General features: G+C 45.4%; 2 protein-coding genes across 10 annotated transcripts; one reads left to right on the top strand and one right to left on the bottom strand.

The window, feature by feature from the left end:
- Positions 1-42: 42 nt before the first annotated feature.
- Positions 43-1,872, bottom strand: LOC120947686 (protein FAM136A). Its single transcript, XM_040363250.2, has 4 exons — positions 1,780-1,872; positions 766-946; positions 443-634; positions 43-360 (listed from the first exon to the last, which is right to left on the bottom strand). Exons 2-4 carry the CDS (start codon positions 850-852, stop codon positions 211-213), a joined length of 429 nt encoding a protein of 142 aa, XP_040219184.2. The 5' UTR covers positions 853-946; positions 1,780-1,872; the 3' UTR covers positions 43-210.
- Positions 1,873-2,516: 644 nt separating this feature from the next.
- On the top strand, positions 2,517-22,167 carry LOC120961441 (zinc finger protein 260-like). 9 transcript variants are annotated; one of them, XM_040385157.2, is made up of 16 exons: positions 2,517-2,632; positions 5,888-6,040; positions 6,956-7,094; positions 7,211-7,288; positions 7,512-7,595; positions 8,315-8,398; positions 8,729-8,812; positions 9,096-9,179; positions 9,861-9,944; positions 11,026-11,109; positions 11,247-11,330; positions 11,865-11,948; positions 12,423-12,506; positions 12,965-13,048; positions 13,834-14,044; positions 14,127-22,167. In XM_040385157.2, exons 1-16 carry the CDS (start codon positions 2,618-2,620, stop codon positions 14,971-14,973), a joined length of 2,283 nt encoding a protein of 760 aa, XP_040241091.2. In that variant the 5' UTR covers positions 2,517-2,617; the 3' UTR covers positions 14,974-22,167. The 9 variants fall into 9 exon arrangements, with proteins under 9 accessions (XP_040241091.2, XP_049462797.1, XP_049462796.1 ...); XM_049606836.1 differs by lacking the exon at positions 2,517-2,632 and adding an exon at positions 3,658-4,150; XM_049606840.1 differs by lacking the exon at positions 8,315-8,398.
- The last annotated feature ends 1,088 nt before the right edge of the window (positions 22,168-23,255 follow it).

The following is a 23,255-nucleotide window of genomic DNA, read 5'->3' as shown; positions in this document are numbered from 1 at the left end:
AATCTTCTCAAAAGGCAATCAAATTATGAACAACAACGGCGCTACAGTCTTTGCACTTTATATCATCCATACACTTTGTTCTCTGTACAAATGCTATCCAATACAGCTACCCCGAGCGACCCAGCTGCTTTACCGTTTAAATGCACAATTGTAATCTACTGCAGTTGGGTGTAGCTACAGATTCTTCCCTTTCTAGGTGCCTCCCGTTCTCTACGATGATGATCTGCTCTGCAGAACCTTTCGCATGCTCGCGAACATATTTGGCAAGATGGCAACATGCTTGTCGACGCATTTAATCGCACACCGTTCAAACTCGGCAGTATACTTAGCAATATCGCCCTCGGACGGATTGGGTCCCATCTGAAAACAGTGGCGAAAGAAATGAAACATTGAGAACGCCATTTGAGTAGTATGAGAACGAATTTTCCGAATCCAATGTTACCTTGTCCTTAATCGTATCATTGCAATCCATTACACAACGCTGCAGGCGACTGTTGAACGAGTTGATCTCGGTTTCCACGTGCTGCTGGGCTCGCTGGGCAGGGACAGAGCACCGCTCGACGCACTGCTGCACCGTGTCCATGGAGGAAACGGAATCCTTACAGCATCGGGCAGCACAATCGTGCATATCGGCCTTAATAAGGACGAGAAAATAGAATCATAAGAAAAATAATATTAAAAAAAAATCTCGAAAGACAGGGACAGTTCCGAAGCACACCGGGAAGGATCTTCACCACGAGCAAGCGGGAACAATCGATACTTTACTTGCATTTTCCGCAGCACATTGCGGTCCAGATCGTCCAGCTGTTTGGTGATCTCCATTTCGATCCGCTGCTTCTGTTGTTCGATCATTTTGTGTAGAGTTTGTGTGATGAAATAACGAGGACTGCTATGCGCTATCAACAACTTTTTTCCACTCCGCCAGAAGATGTCGATTCCGATAGCGCTGGGGCCGTTTGACGTTTGGGTTGCGTCACGATGTAAACAGGCGAAAACGGGAACCGCACGAGGCCAGGAAAAATTGGAATTTTTAAAAATAATGATCGACTTTACTTTAAATGATTGTTTATAAAAAATCACATGTACGTAGATTAGTAGTTTTGAGCATGATTTTTGTAAAAATATTATTTTTTGTCATTTGTCATCCAGGTTCACCACGTGGTGGGCAGCGTATTTCGCCTCTGACGTCACGCGCCTTGTTTCTTTTTTATGAAGAAGAAGAGTATTTCGTAAAATAAGTAATTTTTAACGCATTCACGTTCCCCATACGCAAATAACATAGATATAATAATGATACAAATAATAAGAAAAGAAATAAAAAATTATTTGTTGACGTCCGTTCGCCATGACAGCGGCGAATTTCCGATGACACGCACACAGACGTATGCCAAATGCCATCCCACCACCACATGCATAGCAGACAGGTTTTCAGCAAGCGGCACCAGCACCAGCAGCAGCAGCAACGACGGCGACGACGACGACCACCACCACGACGTTGCAAGCGAACCGTGAAGAAGAAAAGAAGCACACGCACAGACAAGAGAGTGTGGCACACAGAAGAGGCCGTGTCTCTCCGGTTGGTTCCTTCCTCGGTGTCTCGGTTTTTTGGGGGTTTTTTCAGTTGCTCCCTGCCCCGGGGGTGGATGGTGAAAATTCTTCTTCCCTTCTCAATTTCTCCCCAAGCTCGGAGGTCGGATCGGGCCACCAAACGCGGATCGTGCACCTCCAAAGGCTCTCTGTGTGTGTCGCATAGCCGGCACTTCGCAAAGGAACACATACCTCCGGCAGCGGTTGCTGTGTGGCGAGAGCGAGAAACACCACCACCACTACACTCAGTGGCCAAGGAACGACGATTAGGCACACTTTCCCAACAAAAAAAACCGGTGAACCCCCTTCAAGAGTGTGTGACACTGGACGTGTGCGCTGGTGCACTAGGAACAAAAGTGAGGACGAAACGAAACGGAAGCGTCAAAACTGCACCGGAAAAAGGCGATTTCTTCCCCGCCCCCTGTCCCGCACATTGGAAAGATAAGGGTTGCCATTTTTTTTCTGTAAAGATTAGTCCGCCGTACAGCAACAATAGCAGCTGTGTGGTTAACCGTGGCGCAGGTGTGTGTACAACAGCCATACTAAGTCAGTGAAGTAGGCCTAGATTTAGATGCTCCGTGGTGCTTGAGAGCGTGCAGTGTGTGCGTGTGTGTGCGTGCGGTAGGCAAAGGACGCAACAGAGAAACGCACACACGCACAGCCCCCGATAGACCGACAGACGGACAGACAGACACACCACAGTGGTGGTGTACAGCATCAGCAGCAGCAGCAGCGGCGTCGGCGGCGACAGCAGCAGCAGCAGCAGCGGCTTCCGGATCAGCAGCGCTCTCTTGTGTCGCGTGTACGCGTGGAGCGCGGTTGTGTGGTGCGTCGCCTTCCCGATCGAACGTGCTCCAGCAGCAGCAGCAGCAGCAGGGCCGTGTGCTCTCTCCAGTGTGTGTGGCCAACTTAGCAGCAGCTGTGATATATCTTCATCTCATCCCCCCCCCTTTTCCGTGCGTGTCCTTGAGCAGCGGCCACCAACCTGGAGCAGTCACCGGAGCAGCAGCCGCTGCAGCAGGCCAAAACCATGTTCTACCCGCTGGTGAGTATAGTGGTTTTTACGGGGGAAGAGTGTCGGGAGGTCAGTGTGTGGATTCCTCGTGCTTTTTGGGGGAAACACGGTAGCCGTCGTCACATAGCAGCAAATTTGGCGTGGTGAAAACATAACCCCATTTTTTTTGTAACATCGCCTACTTATATGGAAGGCACGGCGTGCTGAGGTTTGGTCAATGGGTGGTGATGTTCATGGGAGACAGACAGAGAGGGGACGGAGGGGGTCCTCTTCTCCATGTTGCGTGTCGTCACTCATTCATCCGGTTCCGCCGTGCGTCGCGCGGTGCAGGAGAGTTTGTGTGTGTGTGTGTGTGTCCCACAATGTGAAGCGCTTTGCGATTTGAATTTTTCATTCGCTTTCGCTGTCCCCCGCACGCACCCCATTTGCATCTGTCTATAGCCTTTTGGCTCATGCACCACCCCGACCGACCGCGGTCACCTCCATCGCCGGGTGTGTGTGTGTGTTTGTGTGTGCGTGCCCTCGGTTTGGGACTGCTGCTGTCGCCGCCGGTCGCGATTACGACAGCAGACCAACCATCGGTATTCGGGCGCACGCGTGTGTATATGTGTGTGTGTGTGTGCGTGTACGGTCGACGTCGGGCCGGCAAACGACACTGCCACATAGAACCATGCTCCGGTATGCGTGTGTAGAGTCGCATAAAGTTGTGCACAGTTGCGGAAGCAAAAAAAAAAACGCGGCGAGTGCACAGAAAATGTGGTTTCGCGAATTACAGTGCTGTAGGAGAAGAAATGGGACATCGAGGTATATTGAAAACATTCTACAAACTAAAACAGCCGCTGTGTGTTGTAATTCTTAATTATTAACAGCATATTTATTGTGGTGCACACTCCCCCACTGATTGCATTGCAGCGCATTAACGTCAGCGAATCCCGGCACTGTCGGGTGTCGCACTTGATGTGCACTGCACTGTAAATCGCGAACGACGTGTGAGCAACAGCGAGCAATTCCCCCCCCCCCCCCCTGCACACAGATACACACACACGCGCAGTAGATGACAGAAAAAATCCATCCACCCTTGCGCGAATTACGCTCTCGGTGTAAGAGTGTGTGCGGTGTGTGTGTGTAAGCCTACCTCCGTCTCTAGAGTGGTGCGTTGTGTGTGCTCCGTGTGCTGGGTGGAAAAAAATCGAAGCCTTCCCAACTTGCCATCGCCAAAATCATCAGCGCGTTGACCGTGTGGTGTGGTGTGGACTCCCGCAGCTCGTTGCGGACCAGCGGCTTCCGGCTTTGCGGGCTGGCGTTTCTCGGTGTGTGCCACAACCCTGCGGAAGGTTCCTCTGCGTTCCGATTCTCACCAACTTTGGGAGTTGAGATTCACCCCCCCGCTCGCAAAATCCGTCAGTGCGCCCTTCATTACTAGGGACGACGGGGGAGGACAGCAACAGTAGCAGCAGCAGCGGCAGCATTGGTGGTGTAGTGCGGTGGTGCACACCGGGTACACGGCAACCCTCGGATTTCCAATCTTTTGTGCCCACTGGAGGAGAAGTAAGTCCTCCACCCCGCAGGCTGGGGTGATGTGCGGTGTGCAGTGTGAAGCTGTGGTGGCTACTGATCCCCCCTCCTCCTCCCCACCCACTCCCACGGAAACACGGACTCGTTTTTTGGCAGCAGTAGCTTTTTTTGTTCCGTTTTTGCTTTTTGCTTTCCTTTATTTTCTACGAGCCATTTTAGTTTTCTGCTGTCGGGGTTTCCTTTTTACACCCCCCGGTTGTATGTGTGTGTGTGCGCGCAAGGGAAGGAATGGACAACGGGAGAAGTGCGGTGCCGCGGTTCGCGAATTTTGGCAAATGTGATCGATTTCGGTGTGCTTGCTGCTCCACGGCCTGCTAGAGATCTTTTTTTTGCGAAAAGGAAGCAAAGAGGAACCGCGGATCGAGAGCAGAAAGAGCGAGAGAGTGGGAGAGTAAGAGCGATAGCCTGAGCGAGAGCCTGGATTTCGACGTTTGCCAAAATTCGCGAACCGACACACACACACACACACACGCTCATCTCGCATGAAAAAATAATGGTGAATTGGGAAAGGGAAGTAAAGGTTACAGAAAGGGGGGGGGGGGGGATGTGAAGATTGATCTCCTCCCACCACCTAACGCTTTCCTTGGTGGTGGCGTTTTTTTTTGTGTGTGGCAAATTTTGTGCAAAAGAAAAGGGTCAAACAAGTAGCATAGCAACAGTAATACCGAAAAAAAAACGCTCCAGAAAGGTATGGACAAGTAGAACAACACACTTTCGATGATATTTACAATCCGCCCTCTTCTAGGAAGTAAGAGATCGTGTTCTGTGGTAAAAGTAGGAAAACAGGAATGGAATCCGTTCAATTGCTATGTTTCTTCCACATTACAAGTCAATCAATTTTCAAATCTCAACCATAGATCCCTTGTGGTATACGCACGAACCGAAATGCGTCCCAAAACTCGTTTGCCGATGGCGGTCCTCAGTTGCGCCGGTTTGGTTAATTTTTGGACGATAAATTTATTATCATCTTCCCGTGGGTCTACGAGAGGGTTTCCTTTTTTTTCTATGGATGTGCTTCTATTGCATTCCAGTTACCCACGAACACAAATATAGTTGTGTTGCTGTACGCCTTTTACCACCTTCACCACACTTGGGCTGGCTGGCTGGCAAGTGGTGGAGGTCCCGAGAAGCACATCTCTCGCGAGCGTCTCGTAGGTACAATGGCGAGAGCCACAAGTCATCCTTTTTTATATCTCGTCTCCCTTTTTGCCATTGCTTGGTGGCCGCCTCCCATCCCGATCCGACCGACCGACAGGCCACCGGACATGTTGACTCTTTACGGCCGGGTTCTAAATTGGTCGCTGTTGCCTCCTTCCCATCGATTCGTTCTTCTGCTTGCCTTCCATGCTTTCGCTTTCGTCACCCATTACACCTTTGGCTGGATAATAATCGTTGCTTCCCTCTCAGCGAGACCCGTTTTTGTGCCCGTTGATCGTTGCGGGAGTGCTGGAATCTTTCGAGGGTTCATTTTTCCCATTCCCTTTACCATCGCTGTACGTAAATATTATTTTAAGACAAGAACTTTTGAACTTGAATAAGTAAGAAAAAGACGGCTCACGTGTGTGTAACCCCGACCGCTCTTGTGCGGGTGTGCTTGGGTAAAGTGGCAGCTGATTTTTGTTATCAAACCGATTTACGGTTTATAAAATTCCTTAATTTTCGTTCTTTATTTCTTCTCACGCTCTGTCGATTCCTTTTTCTTATTTCCAGCAAACCCAATTCGATGATGGTGTGATAGAGCTAACACGGTCGGAAATGCTCCAGCAGGATCATCTGGTTGACAATAAGCATTTTGTCGTGTCGCTATCCCTGGGCAATACGCTTATCAATCTCAACAAAATCAAGTGTCCACAGTGCCGGAAGGTAAGCCTGCTTTTGAACGATATTTCTAAGTCCTGAATTCACGATTCACGGCAAGCGCTGTCTCGAAACACACACTATCAGTGATGACAATTGCACACAGCATGGTCACAATTTGTACGTTGATGACTTGAGTTTGGTTCATTCTGAAGCGATAGTGTAGAGGAGTACATGCGCATTTTATCCCTTTGAAGCATGCATAGCTCAAAAATCTATCATTCCCGCGAGACTATTCCTTTCAAATGCTGCAAAAATGTTCTGTATAGCATCTCCCAACGGGGTTTGAAATCCTTGAAATGATCATTACGATCTTCAAGATCATCAGTAGGAGTAGAACGAGCAGGCTTGGAATGGAATTGTTGGATTGTTGGTGGTTTGAAACCGACACAAACCTAGAAAACAAGTTTCCTTGCTGTGACGGCATTCGCTTCTCACTGATCCTGCTCTATTCCTTGCTGTCTCTTCGCTTGTTGAGTACCAGCAACCTTCTCCGATATGTAGAGAACGAAAAACACATCATACACACAAACGCACAGGAAAAGGGATTTTAAAAATAACAAAACCTGTTCTTCCGACCATCCACTCTGTTTGCTTTTACACGATCGTTCATCGGCGTTTCTTGTGCGTATTGCCATCTTCGTTTGGGGATTCGCTGTTACAAGAACCTTCGAAGCTGTGGAGCGTTTTCGATCGCTGCGCGATCCCAAGCCAAAGCCTAGCTTCGTTAATCCTTTATGTGTTCGATCCCATCTTCTTGAGGATGAGGGTGGCGTATGTTATTTCCTGTTGCATTGTGTGTGTGTGTGTGCGCCCTCATCACCCACACCAAAATTATGCTTTAATTGTGTGTGACGCATTTTTCTTTCCACTTTCATTTATTGATAGTTAATTAATACTACAACCATTTCCATTTTGCAGCGTTTCGATACGATGGAGGAAATGGAACAGCACCGGACGAAGCATTTGACGGAGAACAAGTTCAAGTGCGAAATATGCAGCAAAGAATTTCCCAGCCATAGTTCCATGTGGAAGCACACCAAGGCACACACGGGCGAACGTAAGTATGAAGTAGGAAGGTATTTGAATGTTTCTTCTCGGAGTGTGAAGAAAACAAAAATCCCCCTCACAAACGATAGTAAATTAATGATATTTTTTTTGCTTCCGATCGCGCAGGTCCTTTCGTTTGTCAGATTTGTAACAAAGGCTTCACCCAACTGGCCAACCTGCAACGACATGATCTCGTCCACAATGGTAAGCGATTTAGTAGGAATAGTAGGATTCGGTTCGCTCTCAACCCTCAACGTGTTCAGTACATTAGCATATGATGACAAATTATCACAGCACTTTCATACAACTTTGTGATGATCTGGTTTGGTTCATTCTGAAGCATTAATGTACTGAAGCTGGTGGTGGTTGTTGAATGTAGCAGCAAATGTATCGTCCACACATTAATATCCATTTTTTACCTTCACAGGACTAAAGCCGTTCAAGTGTCCCATCTGTGAAAAATGCTTCACCCAGCAAGCCAACATGCTGAAACATCAACTTCTGCATACCGGTAAGTTGAGCTTTGCGATATGATAAGATGAATGAATCAGCTGTAGAACAACTATTGCGCGCGTGCTTGCGATTTATAACTGACCCTTTTGCAATTAGTTGCAGAATGATTTGTGTTTGTTCGTTTTTGGTTGTGGTTTTTGTACAGTCGTTGCCGCTAAGTTTAGCCAACTTTTAAGGGAAAAATGAAGAAAATTGTTAAAAATAACTACCTTAGAGACCAAAATTGACATTTTATTGGCAAACATTGATGCAAACTGTGCTTAGTGTGCTTAATTAGTGCTTTAGAAATGAAAATTATCTGCAACGACTCTAATCGAGATGTATAGTACCAAAGCATTTTATAGCATATTAATGTGCGTCATGCCCGGCTGGTCTCATGGTACAGTCGTCAACTCGTACGCGCCTTATTGGCACGCCAGCCGTCATGAGTTCAAACCCCGTCTGAGAACGTCGCGCCATGTATGGTTGACTCTTTTCAAACACACTATCAAATGATGACAACCCTTCACAGCATCATCATAATTAATCATTGATGACATATGTGTAATGTTTGGTTCATTCTGAAACGATAGCGTGCAAGAAAGAGAGAGTCATTGCGCATGTTTTTTCCCCTTTAATGCACCATTAAAAAATGTAACTGTCGCGCGTGTGTTGTAAGTTGGCTGCCCCTGCTCTGTAATTGTTGCTAAAATGTTTCTCTCTACCTATCAATTGCAGGTCTTAAGCCGTACAAATGTCCGGTGTGCGAGAAAGCGTTCTCGCAACATGCAAACATGGTCAAACATCAAATGCTTCATACAGGTTAGCCAATTGTTTTTCTACTTTTCTTTTTTCCTTTGCTAACATTGTTCTCCCTCTCTCGTGTGCCGGGTCCATGCGATTAAGTAACAAATCAGATTCTTATTTTTTTTTATTAAAGATAGTCCCTCTTAACGATTGATCGTAGTTTCGATGTTCTCTGAAGTCTGATTTTGATTTTCATTTCAAACAATAGCTTATAAATACAGTTGATAATGACAGTTCATAATAATGATTTTAATTGTCTCTTTTTTCATCTCAAATGGGTACAATTCAACAACTATTTGCTGCCGTTGGCTTGATGGCTGAATGTTCCGAACTGCCCGGCTGCAGGATTAAAGCCGTACAAGTGTCCCGTTTGCGAAAAGGCATTTACGCAACACGCCAACATGATTAAACATCAAATGTTACATACTGGTAAGTGTTGTTAATTGCATTATCAGTTCGGGTTTGGAAGTGGATCAATTTTATCCCTTTTTTGTATGCATCTGTAAGCACTATAGTGATGATATCTGTTCACAGCACGGTCACAATTTTCCATTGATGACTATTGACGTTTGGTTCATACTGAAAACATAGTGCGCCAGTACAAAAATGAGGGATAAAATGTTTCTACTCTTATCGAAAGATAGTAGACCGTGCAGACCTTTGTGCAGAATGTGCCACTAACTGTCTGCTTTGTACTGATTTTTATTTTTAGGTCTCAAGCCATACAAATGTCCTGTTTGTGATAAAGCCTTTACGCAGCAGGCCAACATGGTGAAACATCAAATGTTGCACACCGGTAAGTTTCCGCGCAAAAAAAAAAGAAATGAAAACCTTTAAATTTGTGCCGTTAAACTCATACCATCACTTGATAAGTTTGGTGTCCCCCCATCCCCTTTCTTTCCCCATCATATATGCTGCCTTGTCTATATTTTTGTTTTGTTTATTTTGTTTTTTTTTTCTACATTTGTACTGCCCCAACTCTTTCTCTCTCTGTCTCAAATGAAGATACGCAAAGTGTTGTGCGTGTCCCCCTTCTCCCCGAACTTCTTCTTTAGTACCATTGATTGTTTCCGTTTGCGTGTTTTTGCATTATTCTTTCCTTCCTTTTACATGAATTACTCATCACTGATCTCGTGGATATTTTCTCTTTTTTCTCTTTTCCGACCGCTTCGGCCGTATGTGCGCGCGCGCGTCTTCTCTTGCCCTCCGTCCGTACTCTACGTCGACGCGGGTGATATACACGTGTGTGTTATCGCAATCAATGCGTTTCTGTGTGTGTGTATGAAAAAATGCATTGCGATATACATACGCCCTACGTATATGCGTGCAACAAAACAAAAAAAAAAAAACACAAACCCTTCTACGGTTTATCATCCAACGCATATCATCGCTCGATCGCACGCTCGCTCGCTCATGCTTTACGGGTTGCGCGCCACCCAAATCACCGCGTCGCGATCAACTGACACCAAACCAATAGGCCTTAAACCGTACAAATGTTCCACCTGTGGCAAGGCGTTCGCCCAGCAGGCCAACATGGTCAAACACGAGATGCTTCATACCGGTAATTCCATAGAGTGTTTTTACATCGATACTATAATGAAGCAGGAAGACGATGATGATGACGATACGCGAGAGATCGAAAGTGATTCATCGTCTTAACAACAACCAACCACACCCCCTTCTATTATACACTAGCATTATTATACTGAGCATACATTTAACAAACATCACTGGTCACAACACTACATATTATTGAGTTGCGGTTTCTAGGTTTTCTTTTCAACATTTACTTGATATCACGCTACTACTGGTGGCTGGTGTGTGTGTGTGGTGCGTTAACGTACTTAGTGAGCGCCACCTTTACTAAATACGATATAGAGAGCTAGCTTAGAGAAAGAAGGGATGATACACACTGTGCAAACTATTTATGCATATTTTCTTTTTATACGGTAGAATATTATTTTATCCATTTGTCAGATTATTTTCTCACTTTAAAGGGCGCAATGCTTTCCGGTTGGGCAAAGTCAGAATTCAGTTATTAGAAATGTAAATTGTTCTAACAGAAGAGAGAACCCCTTTCATAATTTCTACGAAGGAGAGAGAGAGAGAAAGAGATAATATCAAAAGACAGTGTAGCAGGAGGAGAAAGAAATATTATAGAAAATATTTGATCTTTGTTTCCTCGGGCCAAGAATAATAAATAGTTGGTAAAAGCGTTTAACAAAACACCCATACTCTGTTGCCTTTGCAAATGTTAAGCCAATATTGCATTTGTGTTTCCTCTTCCGTATCGTGTACGCGCTATATATTATACATTGTAGCCGCGCGTTGACTGCGAGTGCTCTGCGTTGAGAAAAAAGCTGCTATCAAAGTTCGAACTCACAGCTCATCGGTAACTTTCCTTTCTGCAAACTGCTAGGGGGCCGTGCGCTTTGCTGTCGCAGGCGGGGCCGGCCACCGTGGTGTGGACACATTTGTTCTGTTTTTATCTGCAAACTCAAGAAACCTTACCCGCTTTTATTTTACACCATCCCATCACCATCATTCATCCATTAAGTTATCTATTTTAAAATTAGCATTAACACGAAAACACACACACACACCCAACTATAGCTATCACCGGTTTTCCTTTTGTTTTGCAGGTATTAAACCGTACAAGTGTCCCACCTGTGACAAAGCATTTGCCCAGCAAGCGAACATGATGAAGCATCAAATGTTGCACACGGGTAAGTGGTTTTAAGAGCAAGGAAAGGGATTTCTCTCTCCTTTCCTGGCTAATGCCGTCCTTCTGCTAGGCTTGGCTTGGTTTTTTACTGTTGCCCCGTTCCTTATTTGATACATCATTTCCCTTTTCGCCCCCCAGGATTGAAGCCGTACAAGTGCGGCACGTGCGACAAAGCGTTTGCCCAGCAGGCCAATATGGTCAAGCATCAGATGCTGCATACCGGTAATGATCTGGATATTAATTGGAATGTTATTATCAAATTAAACCACATCCACTCCTCCCTTCCTTCCAACCGATTCCTTCCCCTTTTCTCCGTACGCATGATGATGCTGCACAATGAATAGTCACAATTATTGACTCCCGATTACCTAAAATTCCTCTTTTTAATCAAAATGTGTGTTTTATCAAACTCCTCCTGAGCTCCTTTCTCCCCAGATGTTGTAGGGTTACTACTGCAATTACCACTTCCATAGCTTATTATTTATTTCGAGCTCAAACGAAAGAGTGTCAAACAGCACAATTATCCATGGCAATGTCCTCGGGGTTAGCTTTGCTGTGTTTATTGTTTTTTTTTTAACTACTTCCAATTGGTTTTCTTTCTTTCCAATAGCAGTATGTACACCAATGCAATAATTTCCATCCCTCTTCCTTACCCTTTGCTTGTTGTTACGTGAATGGGTTTTCTTCATGCAATGCAAAAGAGTGCAAATCAATGATCAACACCTGCCCTCTCTCCTCCTTCTCTCGTCTCATTAGGTTTAAAACCGTACAAATGCAATACCTGTGGCAAGGCATTCGCCCAGCAGGCCAACATGGTCAAACACGAGATGCTTCATACCGGTAATACACACATTTTTTCATCTTATACTACCCCCACCACCACCCCTTTTTTCTTCCTTTACATTCTCGTCCATATGCGCTGGTGCCGCCGGGTTGCGCGCGCGCATACACGTGCGTTTTGCTTGCGCGCGCTGCCGTGTTGCTCTATCTTTGCCAGCACTGCACAGCTCGCCCAAGCAAAAACACAACTTAGATGCGCAAGAAGAGTAGCGGCAGCAGCAGCAGCAGCTCCGTTTTTGTTTTGTTCCTGCCAAACCGTGTTTCAATTCCGTCTTAATATCCCTCTCTCCCCACTCCCCCGGTGTTGTTGTTGTCGTTGTTGTGATGTTTCATTTCCAATTTCTTTCTTCATTGTTCTTTCGTTCTATGATCGACCGTGCCACGTGCGCGGATCCTTTTTGCTTCCGAAACGTAAACGAAAACAATCACTTCAACTGCGCTCGCGCTTCTAATGGCTGTGTGTGTGCCGTCCAGGAATAAAGCCATACAAATGCTCAGTTTGTGATAAAGCCTTTGCCCAGCAGGCCAACATGGTCAAACATCAGATGCTCCACAGCGGTAATACACATTCTCTCTCACTCTCTCGCTCTCTATTTGTTTTGTTTAGTTCGATTTCTAACAATTATTATTTCCCTTCCCTCATCCCCCTTATTTTTGTTATCTTATCATACGTGCTATGTATCACCCTCAATGCTCCCCCCTCCCCTCCCCCATTTTGTGTCCCACGGTGTGCACCACCATAACCCCAAATCCCACTTAGTGTGTCCTCTTCCTCGCCCTGTCCTTTGTTTGTTATTGTTAATGTGTTGCATTTTGCGTTGTTGTGGTGCTGTGCCGGTTGGTCCAATGCATGCATTGCATGGATCAAAGGCATGGGGCACAGCTAGGAAAAGAACTAATTCAACTAAGAATGCAACTGATTGAGATCGTTTGTTTTAATTTGCTATTTTGTATTTCTCGGTCAATGTGGCGTGTATCTCGAATGGCACTTGTCTGCTCGCGGACGTTCGGCACAGGAATCAAACCATACAAATGTCCTACCTGCGACAAAGCATTTGCCCAGCAGGCGAACATGGTGAAGCATCAGATGCTCCATACGGGTAAAACCTTTATTCCCTCCTTCTTTTTCATTATTCGCATCAGCGTAATATGTTGCATTTAGTTAGCTTAGCTTAGAGTAAAAACTAACAAAATAAACCAAAAGCGCCCTTTTCAGTATAATTGATTACTACAAGATTTCTAAATCTTTTTCGAATGTAAACATTGTTATTCACCGCGTGAAAGATGTTAATGCACATCAATCTGATATTTCATTTCCATCATTATAAGTTTTAATTTCTTCAGCATGATTTTCAACACGACTCAAGCTGGATTGAGTTTGACAGTTCTTTGGGATGTGTTGAAAATCATGTGTAAAAGCTAAAATTTCAGTACAAGGTTTTCCAAGTCTCTTTCAAATGTAAACATTGTTATTCACCGCGTACAAAATGATATTCCACATAGATCTGACATTTCATTTCCATTATAATATTTTTTAAATCTATCAGCATGATTTTCAACACTCAAGCTGCTGGATTGTGTTTGACAGTTCTTTGTTATGTGTTGAAACAGAAATTTCATGTTGCAGGAAATACACCATTTGAAAGCTATTGAAAAACATCTTAGAGGCGGTGAATAATTGTGTGCACATTCTGTGACATGCACATTGTGTCATGCACACAACTAACTTGCAAAACCCTGTAAAATTTCAATTCCTCTGTAGTCTGTTTACATTTCACACGTTGTGTTACAATATTGAATACTTGGCCTTGCATCTACTATGAATTCAAATGCAATAACAATGGTTTTTCCCCTTTTGTTTCCTACCTCCCTCCCCGCAATTCAGGAGAGAAACCATTCAAATGCAAAAGCTGTGATAAGGCTTTCTCACAAAACGCCAATCTGAAAAAGCACGAAATGGTACATCTCGGCATACGGCCCCACACCTGCCCGCTGTGCACGAAGTCCTACTCGCAGTATTCGAACCTGAAGAAGCATTTGCTGAGCCACCAGAAGCAGGCGATCAAGCAGGAGCAACAGAACGGTCAGGTGATGGCGTAAGTGTTGTGCCGCATCGGCTTTGTCCTTTAATAAATAGGCAAGATTGAAGCAATATGTCTCCGCTGTCTATCTCCCCAGTATCCTCTACAGCTGCCAGACGTGCAAGATGCAGTTTGAGGATATCATCGAGTTCGAGCGCCACACCAGACGGTGCGGCATCAGCACCGTGCAGCAGCACAGCGTGAAGCTGGAAAACATCAAGAGCGAGGTGGATATCGATGGCAGCTCCAACTCGGGCATGCAGCAGCAGCAACAGCAGCAGCAACAGCAGCAGCACATTATTACCACCTCCAATGCCACGAATGGCAACGGGATCAGCGTCAGCCAGTCGCAACCGCCGACCCCGATGCACATTCCGTCGGCCATCCTTACCTCCGTCATCTCGTCGTCGGTCGGCTCGAACGTGACCGCGCACAATCTGGTGTCGGCCCACTCGCACCACGGCGGCCATGTGACGACCAACGGGGGCCTCCTGTCCGGCGGCATTCCCACCGGCCATCCGCACGCCCAGCAGCAGCACACCCCACCCGGTGTGGGCGGGCTTCCCCAGCAGCATCCTTCCGCTCACGCTCAACAGCAGCAGCAGCAGCAGCAGCAACAAGCCCATCAGCAGCAGCAGCAAGCCCATCAGCAGCAGCAACAGCAGCAGCAACTGTCACCGCTCAGCAGCCACCAGCAGCATCTGGTGCTGCAGCAGCAGCACAACCTGCCCATCCATCTGCAGCAGCAGCTGTCCCACCATCTGATCAGCAGCCATCTGCCCCACCCGCAGGACCACGGCGGTGCGGGCGGTGGGGGCGGCGGCGACCTGCACCATCAGGTGAACTTTCACCATCCGCACATCTCCCACCTGCCGAACATATCGCACAAGATCCTGTCGCCGCTGTTCCACATTCCGCCGTTCAACAACAACCACAGCACATAATGGAGCGCTTGCAAGGGACCGGCGCTGCGGCCGCCGCCGGGCACGGTTGTCGTCGATCCGGCGGCAATCGGTCCGGCGCCGGCCGGCGTGGTGTCCCTTCTGCCGAATGCGGCGGCCTGCCTTCCATCCACCTCCGCCTCCTCCCCGATGGTGCTGCCGTTCGTCGTGAAGGCGGAAAAGCCGGACGAGGAAATTGGGGGTGGTGTGTAGGAGCGGATGGAGGAACTGTGTACCCGCGGGTAAGTAGTCGGTCACGGTGCACTTCCCCAAACACCACTGTCTGTGTGAGAGAGAGAGAGTGTGTGTAGGGGGTAAAAGGGATGGAAAAGAAAGCAACAAAACAACACCCAGTCAGGAACATGGGACGCGAACTCTCAGTCACACACACACACTCCCGAGAGAGGAGCAAACGGGGATGAGCAGCAAAATGGCAGTTTTCATGTGGAGAGCGGGACTCGATGCGAACGAACACGGTTCTCTTAAATACTCAGGAGGAAATTAAGGAGGGACAATCTGTAAAAAAAAACACACACACACACACACATGGCGGTAAAAAAGCAATGCAAATGAAGGTGCAGGACAGTGCTTCGCCTCCTCCCTCTCATACTTTCCAAAACTCCCATATTCTGTGGGGGTTTTATTTTCGCGGTGGAACATCGGTTAATGTGCTGTTTTCCTTTTTTTATATTTTTATAACATCGTTAGGAATTAGCGCACATACACACACACACAAACACAGCAAGATTACCATATTGTTCTTGGTAATGATTTTAAGAAGCGATTGTTTGCGGACAAACGATATATCCTTTTTAGTAAGGGCGACGTTATAGTGTTAGGAAGTGTGGGTGTGTGTGTGTGTGTGTGTGTTAGAGAGGTGCAATTAAGAGGTGAAGAATGAAGTCCAGCAGCAGCTACACCCTCATTTAGAGAGAGAGAAAGAATGTGCTTTTGTGAAATCTATATGCATAGTATGCGCACAGTCATCCCATGGAACTACACACACACACACACATACAGATATATATTAGAGCTAACGTAGTATCGTGTACTTGTAAAGTTATATCTTACACCGTTGTGTGTGTGCCGCATTCGAATGTCGAAAATGTGTATATTTTTAAACATGCTTTATGTAAAACAAACAAACAAACAAACACAGCAGGGACATGTGTTGTGGGTGGGGCAGTGCGTGCAGCAGCAGCACGCTTATCCTTTATCTCTCTGCGCTAACGTGCGCCGTAAAGACACACAGACAGACAGACACACTTTGAGTGAAGGACAGAGTGAAAGGACTGTGAAATGGCATTGGCACATGATGTAGATTGTAGGTTTTTGTTTTACGCCATTAGACGCGCGTGTAACAACAGTGATAAAAGAAACAAATGTGGCGGACAGGAAAGGTGAGGAGACGTGTATGTATTATTGCAAACAAACAAACAAACAAAACGCAAAGACTGCACACAAGCATGAGGAGGGAAGGAGGAGGACAGGAAAGTGGGGAGCACTACACTGAGAGAGAGAGAGAGAAACAGGGAAAAAAGAGACGAAACATTAAAGGGAAATAGTGTGATAGAACTGTCAACGGTTCGAGTCCACGGGCGGGCCGGTATGGAGAGAGAGTGAGTACGGGAAGCAGGCAATGGGGAGACAGCTCGGCAGCGAGATCCGGTGGATGTGGTTTGTGTGTGTGTGCCACAGTTAAATTTTAAACCATTATTGTTTGCCTTTTTCGTTCTCGTTGTAAGGCATCGTTTCTATCCCTAAGGGCGAATGTGCCCTGTGTTGTGTGGTTTTTTGGGTTGAATTTTCATTTGGATTGTGAAGAGCGGGCAGGGTGTCACCACAGGCAAAGCAAAACTATGGGCAGAAAAGAAGTGTATAGGTCGCGAAGCAAACCGTTGTGATATATATTACCATATTAAATGTGAAAACAGAGATGTGTTTTACCACCTTTCCTTTTTATAGAAGAAGAGAGCTCGCTCGGTCTGGCCTGTCGCCTCCCCAGTCTCCTGTTTGTGTTTGTATACTACCGGTCAACCAGTTACGCTACCTTACCTTTACCAACCCCTCTATATCCCCTGATTTCGATTGTCGATTCGTTTAGGAGCCCGGGATCACACGGACAGTGAGGTGGGGATTGAATTTTTTTGTTAAATATCCATCAGTTATGTATGGTATGAAGAGCGTAATATGAGGAAAATGCGGACAGGAGACACTACTACTACTAGCTCGAAAAGGAAGACTTAATACAAGAAAGTGATGTGTGATAACAAATATTTGGCTAAGGAAGGGCAAAATTTCATTTTAGGTTCGATAGGCAAGCAGCGGCAGATTCGAGGATCGTGTGGAGAGAATGCCAATTTAGTAAGCTTTTTAAAATCGAAAGAGAGGGAAGGAGGGACATTAACACTAGCCTAGCGTTTATGTTTAGAAGGGGAGGAATATGCTTTTTGCCATGTGATTTCTCATGCGTATTTCTCATATTATTTTTTTGAAGGGGGAGCAGTTTCGTGTTGCCAGAAGAGAGATACATAGAGAGAGCGCGATACATTTAATGCCTTGTTTTTTTATTATCATCATCCTCGCCGCGTTAGAAAAGGCTAAACGCGTGTCCTCAACGATCATTCTAGTCTCTGCTCATTGGAACAAGGAACACACACACACAATGTTTGCGATTTCCTTGTACTTTTTTTTTTAGTACGACAACAACACCTTTTCTCTTATACTGGGTCATGCTTTCGTTTCGAGACTGCATTGCATGGTGGTGGTGTGTGTGCGTGGTAGAACCGAGACACTCACTGCATAGGATCATCGTGGTGTGTCCTAAAATAATTAGTCGTTAGTATAGAGAGAGAAACACACCTCCTCAGCCGAGGCAAAGTGTAAACAAGCAGATAATGCACGTCCGTAGGGGTGATAGAACTGTATGTGTGTGTTTAGTAAACCCTTAAAACACAGTGCGCAATCTTGCAACACACACACACATACACACTTACATTACAAACACGCGAACATGATTAGTAGTATACTGTATAATTAGTGGAAGAAACCTCACTCAGGAGAGCGACACAAGTTTGATTTTTTGTACGGGAAGGAAGGGTAGCTCACTTTCCAATAAGAAAACCTGTGGCGCCGTAAAGCAAAGCGTTAAGAATGATTAAGAATATCCCCAATGAAGGAGGGGAGGGGAGGGGGGGGGGGAATGCAATAGAATGTAGAATATATAGTGCGTTGGCAGCATTTCAACAGCGGCTTTCGGCATGATGGGAGTGTTCGCAGTGGTGATCGTGATCGCACACATCACTACATGATCCTCAGTTGCTTTCAGCGATCAAATTGCTTGGTGTAGGCGTGTGTGTGTGTTTTGTCCATTTTAGTACCGGGGGTGGCTGTGTGTGTGTGTGGCTTCCGTTTATTTTTTGTAATTATGTTTCTTGTTTCTTCTTGTTGCTGCGCGATCTACTTGATCTACACTTGTCGCATGTCTTCCAATAGATTCCGATCGTATGATCCTTTTCTTACACACACACACACACACACACACACACACACACACACACACACACACACACACAACTTGGGACTGTGATATTCGAATGGAAATCTCCAATGTTATGCCACACGACGCCAACTTGCGAGGGAGAGACATACCATCGAGGCTTTTTTTGATAACCTTCGTTTGCCTTCTATCACATTCTTTTTGGTCCAGTACCCTCCAAGATTCTGGGGGAACATTACTTCAGCAGTATGAAATACTGAACTCTCTATTGTGTCTACACACACACATGCACATCCATCCCTCTATTCATATTTGTGTTATACCAGAGGGAGAGGGGATGTATGGGACATTGGAACAAAGTTCTTAAGCACTGGAAACGATTTTTGCAAACTACTACAAACACAAAAAGCCGAGGGTGCACTGCTGCAACCGCACATACTACACACTGCACTGCAGGGCAGCTAAAATGTAAAAAAAAAACGCATAATGCTTGAATGGTGTCATAAAGAAGTCGCATTAGATCTCGCCCATCATACTATGGGTCCGCTAAGCACTGGCAATAGTTGTTGGGAGCGGGACAGTAACGGGCGGGGGATCGTTTTGAGTGTGCCGTACTTTCGACGCAACTAAAAACCTCATTAAAATGTGTAAAGCATTGGAAAAGCCAATGGTGTGGTGTGTATTTTTATGCGTGGTGCGAATTCTAAGAATGAGGACGAGAATAGTATGGGAAGAAGAGAGAGAGAGAGGTGTTGTTTGTTTGAATCATTCGAAGAAGATCATACAACCGGTTTTAAGGAAACGCACACACACTCATTCCTTACACCATTTATAGAAGGTAAAATTGCTGTTGTGTTTAGTAGCTGTTAGAAAGTACCCAACAAAATGCCACAACAAGAAACACACACACGTGTAGCAGGAGAGTAGCGCGCGAGAGTAGAGAGGAGCGTCATGGAAGGTACCTCTTAATCAAAAGTAGTTTTTAACAAGAGAGAAAGGAACGGCAAAAAAAAGCACGCAAAACATTATTATGATCTTCAAAATTATGCCCGTGTGTGTGTGTGTGTTTGTAGATATTCAAAACACAGACACTGCGCTACCGGAGGAGGAGCCCATTGAGAAAGATAGTAGATTGCTTGCTTGCTCCTCTTCCTCACCAAACAACTGGTTGCAGACGCTTAACCTCTACCCTCTCCCTCCCCTGCATATAGCCCCCTCCCTTTAGAAGGGTATTTGTAGAAAAATAAAATGCAAGCTATAGCCAACACACACACACACACACACACACACACACACACACACACACACACACACACACACACACACACACACACACACACACACACACACACACACACACACACACACACACACACACACACAAGCAAACATTATTAAAAGTAGGTTGAAAAATAGCGCAAAACAAAGCATCTGAAAAAATGACAAAAAAGAAAAAAAAAACATAAATCAGTCTTATAGAAGAAGGATATGGATAAGAAGCAAACACAGGTCGTGTAATACACAATAGAAAGCTCTGTTCAAAACAGAGTGTAAGCCAGAGGCCAGAAAACAAAAAGAAAACACTTTAAACAAATCTAATTCATAAGGAAAGAGAGAGAAAGAGAGAAAACCATTAGCAATGATACAGAAAAGAGAGAAGGAGAAAAAAGGAACGTTTTTAAAACAATAATAATGTAAAACAACAAGCAAACAAACATACACACGCAAACATAGAAAAAGAAAGTAGAAATGATGTGTTACACAAAGCAGAAAATAAGAATCATTACATTGCAAATAGAAGAAGCAAACAAAAAGAAAGCAAAAAAACAAAAAAACAAAAGTAGATACAAACCAGTAGTGTAAAACAAAACAAACAAAAAGAGAGCGTAAACGCAGTATACACGTGAGAAATTAGATGAAGAAAAAAAGAAGCAAAATCCCAAGCACACACACACCCAGACACACCGCCTACTACAACACAACCTACAAACAGCGCGGATTGGTTAAAAAGGGGGAGAGATTGAGTTTTTAAGCAAAAGAAGAAACAAAGTGTGCGTGTTGTTGCTCCCCCCCCCCCTCCCCCCCCCCCCCCCTTTGAAGTACTAGAAGAAGGACGTTGTGTCAAAGAAGGAGTGTGCGGGAGCGTGTGATGACAGAGTGAGGTCAGTTTGTGGCCTGCGCCAGGGAGGAAAAGAAGCAGCTAATAAAGGAAGGTGATAATATGTCCGTAAGACAGACGAGAACGCAGGGAACCGCAACTGGTTGGTGGAGTGTGTTTTAAAAAAGCATCAAAACCCATTGTACAGAGAGAGAGAGAGAGAGCGTGAGAGAGAAAGAGAAAGATAAAGAGAAAGAGAGAGAGAGAGAGAGAGAGAGAGAGAGAGAGCGAAAGGATGCGCGCAGATTAAGAGGCCAACACGGGAGGACGATTGTTACGATTATTGCAGGGAGGAGAAAGGAGGGTGGCACAATGTTATATAGAGGTGTGAATGAGAAGACGAATTAACATGAAAAAAGTTACTAAAGTGAAAGCGAAACGCACACACACACACACTTACACAGCGGTAGCTGAAGAAGGATGTGAAAGTGATGAAGGAAGGAAGCAAGGAAAACAACCGCAGAAGCGCGCAAATGTGTGTTTTGTAATGATTTTCTTAAGAGCCGCGTGTTCTTGTTGTTACAACTGTGCCTGTTTTTTGTCCTATACCCCCCCCCCCTCCGCCCCATCCTCGCGCTCCTCTTAATTCCCCCACCCACCCATCCACCTTCAATGTGGTTGTGTGTGCGTGCGGTTAGTTACGGTTAAGTTTGTGACTTATTAACTACTACTATTATTCTTATTGGAGGACTTTTGTGCGCCGAGAGAGATAGAAAGAGAGAGAGAGAAAGGAAGAGCTGGTTCCAAGTTGTTGCATGAGTCATCGTTTCGTTTAATGATTTATAATTGCGATAAGGAATGTTAGGAACACAAGTCCCACGGTGTGTGTTGTAGAGGGAAAAAAGAGAGAGAGAGAGAGAGAGAGAGAGAGAGAGAGAAAGAAAGAAAGCTATGTTATCCCCTCCCGCTCTCTTGTGTTTAAAGGCACACAGTTGTATCATTCAATTAGTAGTGACTCTTCCCTCTTGTTCCCGTGTTCTTGTTTGATGTATTTCATTGGAAGAAGAATCATTCGTACAGACACGGTGGTTTTGCACTCCCTCCGTCTTCGTCTCTCGCCTATCATATGTTTATGAGAATCAAAAAATAATTAAAAAAAAAAAAACATGATTTCGATCCCGTTTAACGTTGACGAAAACTGACACAGAAGAAAAGGCGCCCGCAGCAAAACAGATTTCAGTGAACGTGCGTGCGTGCGTTTTTTCTTTCTTTTCTTTTCAATTGTGCGGGGGAGACAGTGAGAGAGAGAGAGAGAGTGAAAGTGAGGGCTGTAACACAAACGAAATGATAACACTATTGCTATTACTATTTGTTTTAGTACGCTAAAAGAGCTGTGTGTGTGCGTGTGAGTGGGGATAAGAAGAGAGAGGAGGAGCCACGTGGCGGTTGAACAGCGGCGCACCTTCCTATTACTACTATTATTATTACGATTATTATGAGTTAGCAGTTACACACACATTTATGAGATGATTTTTTTTTTGTATAAAGACACAACAACACAACAACCCAATCAGTAAAATAAAAAGAAAACAATATCTAATTGGTGTGCAACGCTGGTTTAAGAAAAGAGAAGAAGAGAAAGATTGAAAAGAAACGCTCGAAGAGAGAGCGCGGTGCATGTGTTGTGATGTGGAGAAAAGGAATGTACGATGTTTTCCGAAACCCACTTTAACCCGTTAAAATCCTTTTCACAAGCCCGTTCCGGCATCTCCAGCATCTTGGCACTATTATCTGGCAGCATCTGGCAGCACCATCGAGAGAAAGCCCGAAAGTTCGGAATGACCGATGACCCCGAGCGACTAAAAACCCCCAAAGGGTATGCTTGAAAGTGAAGACGGAAGGGAAATGGCGCTACTTCGATGCGTTCACTTGACCCGGTGGATCGATGCAACCAGGCCAAAAACAGTGAAATATAGTACCTGAGAAACGTGGAAACAAACAACACATTTCAGGGAGCAGAACTCGCATCCACTGGTTTTGTAGCGGAAGGTAATGATGACAAAACGCAATGCGCAATCATTTTAGGCGGAATTTCGATAGGACACCCAAGTCCGGGAACCGGCGTTCACACGACGCGTCCGGGCCTGCCCACGCCCGAATGCAGAGCCCGATTCTATCTTCACCATTAACATGAAAGGGACAGGGCTTTTACCATGACCGTACCCGAAAGGTTCACTCATCAGGATCTAAAGGCGAGGACAAGGCAAAAGAGACACAGAAAAGTTTGCTCACGGCCAGTGGTGGATTTAACGGTGCGCGGACAATGTAGGGGTCCCGTGTATATAGAACCAGCATATAGAACAGTGTGTACAGTAGTCTCAGCAAGAGTTTCGCTTAGGGGGCCCCAACACCCTAAATCCGCCACCGCTCACGGCTACCCAAGTCCCATGCGTTGTCCCAATCAGAATCCAAATCGAATCGCAATCCCAATCCCAATCAGAATCCTAATCGAATCCCAATTCCAATCAGAATCCAAAACGAATTCCAAACGAATCCCAATCCCATTCGGGATCCCAATCGAATCGCAAACGAATTTCCAATCCCAATCGAATCGCAATCAAATCCCAATCGCAAAGGAATCTTTTAGGGATTCAAATCCTACAAACGGGATCCGATCTGATCGAATCT

Source organism: Anopheles coluzzii, chromosome 2 (assembly GCF_943734685.1).
Source record: "Anopheles coluzzii chromosome 2, AcolN3, whole genome shotgun sequence".
Classification (NCBI taxonomy): Eukaryota; Metazoa; Arthropoda; class Insecta; order Diptera; family Culicidae; genus Anopheles; species Anopheles coluzzii.
Note: the sequence above shows the minus strand (reverse complement) of the source record. Positions and strands in the feature narration are given on the sequence as shown.

Excerpts from the sequence above, each read along its gene's own strand:
- LOC120947686 (XM_040363250.2), bottom strand. The coding sequence starts at position 852 with ATGATCGAACAACAGAAGCAGCGGATCGAAATGGAGATCACCAAACAG. Across the intron at positions 635-765 it reads ATGTGCTGCGGAAAATGCAA|GCCGATATGCACGATTGTGC; the intron begins GTAAAGTATCGA and ends GTCCTTATTAAG. Across the intron at positions 361-442 it reads ATGATACGATTAAGGACAAG|ATGGGACCCAATCCGTCCGA; the intron begins GTAACATTGGAT and ends CACTGTTTTCAG.
- LOC120961441 (XM_040385157.2), top strand. Across the intron at positions 8,813-9,095 it reads ACATCAAATGTTACATACTG|GTCTCAAGCCATACAAATGT; the intron begins GTAAGTGTTGTT and ends TTTTATTTTTAG. Across the intron at positions 9,180-9,860 it reads ACATCAAATGTTGCACACCG|GCCTTAAACCGTACAAATGT; the intron begins GTAAGTTTCCGC and ends CCAAACCAATAG.